The sequence below is a fragment of the Nelusetta ayraudi genome, unplaced genomic scaffold (assembly GCF_046127955.1).
Source record: "Nelusetta ayraudi isolate G7.1 ecotype Tasmania unplaced genomic scaffold, CSIRO-AGI_Nayr_v1 ptg000004l, whole genome shotgun sequence".
In the NCBI taxonomy this organism is placed as follows: Eukaryota; Metazoa; Chordata; class Actinopteri; order Tetraodontiformes; family Monacanthidae; genus Nelusetta; species Nelusetta ayraudi.
In genome coordinates this window covers 6,947,102-6,956,861 of record NW_027466054.1, presented here as the reverse complement: position 1 = coordinate 6,956,861, position 9,760 = coordinate 6,947,102, and the positions used below count along the sequence as shown (strand labels likewise).

Below are 9,760 nucleotides of genomic sequence, written 5' to 3'. Positions count from 1 at the left end.
CTAGTGGAAGCTAGGGCCATTTGTAATTTGTGGACGCCTGTAGGGGAACGCCTCTAGGGGGCGCTAGAAGTGGAATTTTGCCTTTTTTTTCTTCATTTTCTTTCATTGTGTACCAGTTTCTACCTCCGTGCCAAATTTGGTGAGTTTTGGAGCATGTTTTGTAAATAATAAGAATAAGAAGAATAAACATAGCAAAAACAAGCGAGTCTTCGCTTTGCGATGACCTGCTCTTTGGGCAGGAATTCGCTCAGGCTCAGTCCCGAACAATAATAATAATAATAATGATAAAACTTTATTTGTACAGCGCTAAATCACAACCAAAGGCGTCTCAAAGCGCTTTCTACAATCAGAGAGAAGCGACCGGGCCCCCGGAGCAAGCAAGATGCGACAGTGGCTGGGAAAAACTCCCCTGTGGGAAGAAACTTAGGGCAGAACCAGACTGCAGAGGGCCATCATCTGCCTATGACTAGTTGGGGTGACACAGCAAACCTTCTTGCAACGGCACACACTGATCTACTTTTGCAATCTCTGTGGTGCTCGGGTCCTCACCATGCTGCCAATACACATGTTGATCCAAGCCAAATAAAAAGTACAGTAGTAAGGAGTCAGTCAGTAAAACAAATCAGCCGGAATAGATGAGGAGGATAAAAAAAAAAAATGTTGATAGCCTCAACTTGGGAAAACTAGTACGGGGTCACCAACATGGTGCCCGCGGGCAGCAGGGAGCCCCCAAGGACCACATGAGCACCACGCAGGCCTGTTCTACAAATAGCACAACTCGTGAGCTGTGCGATTTTGTCAATTTTATCCAACCTTCATTGACATTGTTGATGATGATCATTGTCTTCAAATAGATCAGTATCATTAATAATAATATAGAACTAAGGATGACTGAGAAAATGTGTTATTTCAGAAGAGTGTAGCAAACTGGTTGCCCTTCATGTGACTCAGTACCTATGAAGTAGCTCTGAGGTTCAAAAAGGTTGGTGACCCCTGTTTTAAAATATGGGTGGCTGTCACAAGTGTCACTGCAGTACAAACACATATTTCAAAAAGATGTACTTAACACACATTTCCAACTTGTATGGGTGTTGTGGTATCTGCACCTATTTTAAGAGTACAAGTAGAGTTCTTAACCAACACTGGTATCCGTATCAGTGCCTCTCTATGAAAGAGTTTGGGGAGGTTGTCTCATTTTTGTCCCTCTAGTGCACCTGTTATTTTTTGTTATGTTTATTCACAACAACAGAGCTGAAGCTAATTAACAACCCCCTCTGCTAACACAACTGACCACTTCAAATATCCCACAAGTTTGACTGACAGGTTGGCTGCTCTGATTGAAAAATGTTCCTCTAATTTTTTTTGAGCAGTGTATAACAACATGCATTGATTCTTCAATAAACCTGCGATTAACTGTGCTCAACTTTAAGATAAGCCAGGGTTGTCAGTGTTTACTTGCAGCCTACCTGTTAGAAAGTACTTCCTCTTATATTCCCCACATTCACGCCGTTACACATGTACATTACACCGTAATTTGCAACTCAAATAAATTTCTGTTAAAGATAGTCCTAGTAACTTGGCTACATTTTTTACTTTCTAGCAAAAGCAATAAACAGTAGGACCGAATGAATGGGCTGATTATGACGGCAATAAAAACCTCTTATGCCTCTGTTCGTGGAAAAAGAGCCCAACTTCAAAGTGACAAAAAAAAAAACCATAACAAACGCTTTATCAGTACTTTACCAAAACAGTCTGTTTGTTTAACCTGAGTCACAGTTTGTGATGAGCCTTTGATGTAATAAGCTGTCAGCAAATAGAGGCAGCGGCCAGCCTGGATCAGAGAGCGGGTTATTGTGGGATAATCAAACTGCTTTGCTTTGCTGATTCCTTCAGTCTGAAGATTCCAAGGATACCACAGGGTTAACCCATGGATGTATAAGAACTGGATACCGAACTACCAATTTGGTGGCCCAAAAGCATTATTACCCATAGACCACAAAACAAATATAACGTACTGCAAAATGGCTGACAGGACACCTCCGAACTGAAACACATAAATCACAATGCATCTTTCTATTGCATATTTGTAAATCTCTGACTTTAATCTAGCCAAAAATGTAATTGTTTAAAGAGTTAATCCCAGCGTGATGTCACAGCTGGGTCCCACATGGCTCTGATTGGATAATGCAGCCTACTGCATCACGTGAATTACAGAGGCACGATGGGAAGTGACACTACTGTGCAAACTCGATGCATAATACGGATGTAACCCAGAAGCCATGTCAAAATGGTGGACTTTGTCAACATACGTGCTTGCTGAGCAACTCCATTGAAATGAATGGGCCGCCTTCTTGACAACTCCTTTGGCACTAAGCCTTACGCCAGCTGGGAACACGGGGGTGAGGCTGACGCAGTGAAAAGCAAGGCAGTCTGTGACCTAGCAGTTTATAAGCAGAGCAGAGGCTCCACTCCCTCTGCACTGCACAGTGAAATACCACAAACGGTGAGGAAGTGCTTAGCCGCAATAAGAGGCTATCAATAGACACTCCGCATGGGAAGCAGCTTCACGGAGGGTACAAAATAGGTGAGGCACCACAATTGATCAATTTGGATGAGATTTGAAGTGCGTTACAAATAAAATCTATTATTATCATTATTAGATTATGATAATTTATACATTGACCAGATGTGTGGCTGTAAGGCCAAACTGATGGGTACTGGCATTATATTTTACCTCACTGCTAAATTTACTTCAAAAAATAGTTTTTTGTTTGTATGCTCGAGCTCACCCTTTGATGCGGGATGGAAGAGTAAACAGAGCCAGAAATAAAAGTCTGCCCATTGCAGAGAGCCAAACATTGGCCGGGCCCGTGTAGATCGAGCCTTTTTATGGCAGCCCTGATGATATGTCTCTGAATGTAAACAGAAGAAAGATAATGAGGATAACTAATGATAACTAAAGTTTGACAACTAACTTTATGACATGCCCAGAAGTACCGGATTCTCAATGTTAAGTGTAGAAAACGCTGTAGTGGACGATTATACCACTGGAAGGCAGCGAAAAAAAGTGTTTTTTTTTAAGTGCTGAGTCAGTAGGATGTGATTTCATTTAGATGGAATCAGAGTAGGTATTCCCCTTCTCAGCAGCCGCCGACTGGGGCTCGTGTTCTGAAGAACAGCCGTGGTGCAAAGCATGATCTGGCAGTAGCAATTAAAAAAAACTCAGGGGAATTTTCAATTCATCCGTCCCCTTCTTAGCTTCAGCCTAAAATGTGGAAACAATCAGCTCTGACACTAGACAACTGTCTGCTTGTGCCAACTTCACAACTGACCACTTTTTCATCAAAAAGAGATGCTAAAGTTACCATTTCAGAAAAAAAAAATGGGAGGGCCTTTCCACAAAAAAAAATTCTCCTACAGAACAGCATTCTGAACGTCGTCTGTGTCATGGAAGAAGACTCCCTTTGAAGACACAACACCACGCAAAGCATGTTTGATGATCCCCAATGTTATTAAAAGCAACCTTTAATTGTCTCATCTAAGAACAGTTTATCCTCTACATAAGATTTTGACACGCCTACTGCAGAGAATTTCAAAGGAGTAAGCCACGAGGCCTTTAATCATTTATGGTGCCTCTTACTTTTGCCTCGTATTTGTTATTTTTTTAACACACATACACACACACACACACACGCACACAGATAAATCTGAGTGACAGAGGTTAAGGATGAGGGAATAGATTTAACACTGTGCCCAGGTGTTACCAATGGCAATCTTGTGACCACACCCACTGCATCCTGAAATGACAAGAGTCAGCAGCAGCCACCCAGGCGCAATGTGGGCACATATGTGGCCTTTATAAACATATGCCTTTCCCCTAAAATCCAAAGACAACAGTGTGACAAAAACCGTTGAATGGCTTCAATATCCTCACTTCAAAGAAATGCTGTCAATGCCTCTTATATCCAGCACATTTATAAGACCACCTCGTAAAGCTTTTGCTGGTAATTAAAAATAAATAAATAAATGTTATGTGTTATATACCCCAGTATGTTGAACACACACACACACAAACACAATTACAAACACATACACAGAAAACTACAGTAAGCCTTCTTCTTGACGCTCCTGCAGATACACACTTACTTGCAACTACATCAACAGTCACCCCATAAACCAAGAAAGTCTCTTGAGGGCTTTTTGACAGGGCTTACACACACACAGTGGCGGGCTGTCAGTGACAGCAAGGTCTTCTCTGCTGGCCTAAACATACTTAGTAAAATAAAGTTTCTCATAAACATGATAATATAGTTATTCTCCATTGTCTGTTATTTTCACATCATATATCTACTTGGTTATGCTGCTTCCATTGTTGTATATTACGGTAAAGTTTTAATCCAATCATATTTCAGCTATCCTGTTGTCAGGGTCAAAGAAATCTGCCTTAGGCCAGCAGAATGACGGCACAGGCTCCTGTGCGCTGTAAGTGAATGAACCACAGTCAGTTGCAGTAGCCAATCAGATCTCGAATATTCAATGCCAAGACCAGCTAGCCTGTCTTCCGTTGAACTTCACACGTACACATACTGGGATTGGATTGAAGAACTGAGAACCAACCAGGCTAAACTCAAACTGGAGTTCACCACGATCTCACCATGACTGTGACGAACCCACAAAACCCACAAACAACGCAAGTAGAGAAATGTAGAGAAAAAAAACACTTTCTGTTCACCACTTGCAATGTGAACGTTTCATATTTAAAAAATGATCCACAAAAAGAACTCAACAACAATGGGCCTAAGGAATAACAATTTTACTCTGGTAAAATAAATCTATGTTTGCTAATGTAAAAAGTCAAATGAATGTTTTCAGTCTCCCATTAGATCCATTGCCATGTTGTCACTTTAGCTTCAGCTAGGAAAAAAAAAATTGCTATTACGCTGGTGGGCTAAATGGCCTGTCTTTGACATCAATATGCAGATATATTAATTAAAAGTCACCCAGATGTTAATACCTGTTTTCTTATGCCCTGTCTACTCTAATAATTTGTTGTACTACCTGCGATATATCAGAGTAAAATCTCAATAGATCTGCACTCTGGGCTGCTGAGCATTGTGCCACGAGATAGCCACCTCCTCTGAGGCGCACATGAAAAAGGGCTTTAATCAGGTGTTTTCAATGTTTGTTTATTTGCTTATTTACATTATTTATTTTCTATTGTCTGTAAATATGTACATATGTATGCTTGTGGGTGAGTGGGGTTTGACTGTTGGTGACTAAATAACTGTGAAGGGGTAGGATTCAATAAGTTTTTGCTTCATCCTACTCCTTTTCGGACATGTTGGAGTAATTATTGTTTCTGTTTTGACTATTTTGACTTATTTTCGTTTTTTTTTTTTTCTTTTACTTCGACATTTTAAATAAAATGTTCATTCAAAGTAAAGGCCTCATCAGATGGTCCTTAGGTCAAGTGAGGGGCTTTCTGTGGTTCTCTGATAGTTAGTAGTAAATGGTATTTTTCTTTAAATATAAATCTAAAATGAGGTTCAATATACTCAGTCTTCTGTATTCTTTCATTTGAAATACCAAATGAAATGCAATAACTTTCAAGATCAAGATCTGGTGGAATGAAGGACATTCGTGACTGCCTGTAGGACATAGGGTTACTAAAGATATTTAAACATACTAAACTTAGTTAAAATGGAATAACATTTTCTAAATCCTACACTGGGGACATGTTGCCCAGTTACAGCAGAATTTAAAGTATATATAAATACATATGTTATAAAATAATATTAACATAAAAATATAAATATTAAGAAAAGTACTATTTCCTTTTAGATGTATATTTGACTTCTTATTTATTAATCCATTACTATTTTCAGCGTGAGTGAACGTAAGAAGTTGACATGGATCGCACTGCGCTCGCGTTGAAACGATCCCCGTAGTACCTGATGTACATGCGCATCTCGAAAACAGGGTGCCACTTATCACAGCGTCTGGCTGGCCGCATTCTGCTAGCTCTATAGGATCCCCGTCATCGAAAATATTCACTAAAGTTTGTTCTTTGTGAATTATTTTTTTTTTCTAAAAAAACAAAACAAAAAAACAACCTTGATGCAAAATAAATGCCAAGACGGACCAACCCTACCGTCAGTCGTCCGGCCCCAGCTGCTTTCGGCGCACCACACCGCGGAAGCGACCAACCGACCGACCGACATCACCCTCCATTCATTAGCAGAGAGAGCGAGAGCGAGAGCGAGCGAGAGAGAGAGAGAGCGCGCGCGCGCGCGCGCACATACACACACACACACACACACACACACACACACACACACACACACACACACACACACACACACACACCGATGTCTGGACAGGTGACGGACGGTGTTATCCGAACGACATCCTGCTAACACTCTTCACTCGAAACGGGCGACCAGTGGTCGTCAAGGCAGACTGGAGACAGACTCTAGCTCTCCAGCCCCAGTAAGACAGCGCAGGGGCCGTGTATTTTTCACACGTTCTTGTTTTGCTTTGTTACTTTTCGATAAGTCTCCATTTTTATCCTCAGCTGTCCTTCCCAGACGCAGGCCACCTGTTGAAAAACACACGCTGTGACCGCGGCTTTGGTTGCGGGCTGACGGACGGACGGACGGACGGACGATGAGTTTGGAGGACTTGCTCACCACCGCTGCAGCCAACGGGGACGCGCCACTTGCGGAGGAGTTGCTGCGGGCCGGGGCGCAGGTTAACGGGACGAACAGCTTCGGCCGCACCGCTATCCAGGTCGGTCAGTGAGCCACGGGATGCTTCTCGGCGAGCTCTCAACGCACACTTTTCAAGTACTCGACTGTCGTGTAGTGTCTGTGTGGCGTGCCTTCAAGGGGAAGTCGATTGTGGGCGACTCATATATATTAAAAGAAAATGCGTCAAAGAGTTGTTTGAAAAAACTCGTGATTTGTTAAAATGGAGTGAAACGACGGATATTTTCAGTACATTTGCTCTCATAACTTAGTTTTGTTTGTATGGAAAGGGGTCACGACGTGATGGTTTTGTTTTTCATTATTATTATTATTTGAACGTTTTATTTTTTTTATTTTTTTTGACTCGTAATGTTTTGACTAAACAGACTTTTGCGAGTATTCGTTAAACAGAGTAAATGTTTGAGCGCTGCGTCATTCAGAGAAGTAAGTTATTTTTAATCGTGCTTTTATTTCAACGGGAAAACCTGCAGAAGTGTGCACGGCCGAGCCACGTGCTTGTCAAAGCTATCCGTGTTGCGTGTGGCTATTATTGTCATAATAATACTATCGAATTGTATCAATACGAGTCGATAATAACGGAAACGTATAGGCCTGCGTGCTATGTAGTGTTAACCGTGATATTTTCTATTTTGAAATGAGCATATCTCAGAAGCCACACTCCGTTTGAAAGCTAAATGAATCGACTCCGTAAGAGGAAGAAACACAAAGTTCGTTCACCGTGACATGATTACAATAAACCGCAGGAGCGCTCGCAGACGTTTTATTTTTCGCACTTATTTGCTGCCGTTTTCACTGGGCCGTGATATAATGTGACAGGTAGTCGTATTCTAGCATATTTGCTCACGTTCAGCCAAGCCCCATCCTAATTCATTATTTTAGTTTTAATCTAGCAAACGTGTGTTTCCAGATGGGCTATCGAACGCCTCGTAATACAACTCACCTGTGGTTCACATCGTGGTTGTTGTTCTTTATTTTTAAGCTAACACCACTTATTTCTCGGGCTTACCTCTAACCATATTGCTGTTATCAGTGGGAGGAAGTGCTCGGTGGTGATAACGGACAGCAGTGTTCTTTCAAAGGTGATGATGATGGGCAGCGAGGCCGTTGCCAAGGTGTTGCTGAGTCACGGAGCGAACCCCAACGTGGCGGACCCGAGCACCGGCACCACCCCTCTGCACGACGCCGCCCGGGCGGGTTACCTCGGCACCGTGCGGCTCCTGGTGCGGTACGAGGCCTCGCCACAAGCCCTGGACCGCTGGAGACTGCGGCCCGTTGACCTGGCCGATGACGCACTTGTGGTCGACTTTCTCAAGTCCTTGTGAAATTAAAACGTAACACCTGTGGGTTTTTTTTTGTTTGTTTGTTTGTTTGTTTCTTCATTTTCTGACGCTTAATTCTGCGTTGGGAAATAATGGCTGATCAGAAACCGGGCCTTGACGAGGCCGCGCAATGAGTTTTGCACACAGGTCTAGTAGTCTTTGCTGCGAAAGGGACTCTTTATTTATCGGCGTTACTTGGTATTTAAGAGACGTTTTGTGTGTTACGATTATCTTTGTCTCACGCCTCTCCGTGTTTTGGGATCCGCCACTTTCGGGAGAAAGTTTTATTCGTTGAATTTGATCACTAGTCATTTTTCTTAGCACTTATGGCAATTCTAGAAAATGTATTGCATTATGAAAAATTTTCAAACAAAAAAACAGTTGACAAAGTTTTGTACATTTGTGCACAATTCTGTCTAATAGAGACTCCCGTTTCTCATGAAGACAAGGGTTTTCGTTTTCGATGGGGTTGGTTTTTGTTTTTTGTTTTTTTTGCCATTTCTAAAATTGTAACTTTACTTTTAAAGTATTTTGATGACAAAACACTTGCCGCAAGACTTTAAATAAATAAATATATATAATAAATAAAAAGAACATTGGGGGAAAAAGACTACATACCTGACTTTAAATGGATGGTTATCGTCGCTAGTTTAGCTGTGAAAACCATTAATATACCCCCCCAAGAATATATTAAAACTTAATAAGTGAAGTTTCGCTCCCAAACTATTGCCGTAAAACAACTTTATAGTAAATGGACAGGTACCCTTTTAGAGTCTCGGCTTGTGATGGCGCAGGGAACGGTCTTTCCGCAATAGATTGGTTAAGGGAAATAAAATAATATGCAAACAGTATACGCCCCTCCCGGTTTTGAGAAGTTAAACATTAGCCTGGTTTATTGCAAGACGCGCATATAGTAATACGAACTTGTGGTTTTCATCGCCCGATGGGTCTTTTGTCTTTCCAAAAACATTAATGTTCGTCGGTTTAAAGTCCGTTTTTGCCTGAACAGTAAATAAATGTGTCAAAAATTATGACCAAATGCACTTTTGATTCATTTAATATTATCTTTAATTGTTTCTTCACTGGAAGGTAGCATTATGAACATGCAGACACACAAAATAAAATGCCTTGCATTCAATGCAAACTTTGTAAAGTACAAAATGAAAATTTTCTTAAAAAAAAAAAAACAACTAAATTTAAAGTAGCTTTTGGATGATAAATTGAAAAAGTTCAACAATTATATAAAAATTATTAATAGTATTATTACCTAACCTTTACACTAATCTGAGATTACCATTATTTTTTTTAGACAAGTAATTTACAGGAAATGCAGTCGCGTTTTGGTTTATGAGGGATACAAAAAAAATCAAAAATGTGAACAAAAATACAAATTCTTGTATATATATATATATATATTTTTTTTTTTAATTTGGCTTAAACGGTTTCAATGATTTAATGGAAATGTTAAAAAAAAAAAAAAAAAAAAGAAGAAAAAAATTAACAAGTGCTTAAGTCTGAACAGAAGTATACCCTCGTAACAAGGCAGTAACATTAAGCATTCTGGTGCCAAACTTTGCAAGCGTTTTAACTGTGACCAGTGCAATAAACACTTTACAGAATCACAGGCAGAAAACATCTCAAAATGTTGTATGCCGAACCAGTGGACCAAGTGGA

General features: G+C 40.7%; 1 protein-coding gene across 2 annotated transcripts; it reads left to right on the top strand.

Annotated features, from left to right (window-relative positions):
• The first annotated feature begins 6,267 nt into the window (after nt 1-6,267).
• Nucleotides 6,268-9,590, top strand: cdkn2a/b (cyclin-dependent kinase inhibitor 2A/B (p15, inhibits CDK4)). 2 transcript variants are annotated; one of them, XM_076031844.1, is made up of 3 exons: nt 6,268-6,489; nt 6,588-6,789; nt 7,847-9,590. In XM_076031844.1, the coding sequence occupies exons 2-3, from the start codon at nt 6,667-6,669 to the stop codon at nt 8,087-8,089; spliced, it is 366 nt and encodes a 121-aa protein (XP_075887959.1). In that variant the 5' UTR covers nt 6,268-6,489; nt 6,588-6,666; the 3' UTR covers nt 8,090-9,590. The 2 variants fall into 2 exon arrangements, with proteins under 2 accessions (XP_075887959.1, XP_075887951.1); XM_076031836.1 differs by having other exon boundaries at nt 6,270-6,489; nt 6,575-6,789.
• The last annotated feature ends 170 nt before the right edge of the window (nt 9,591-9,760 follow it).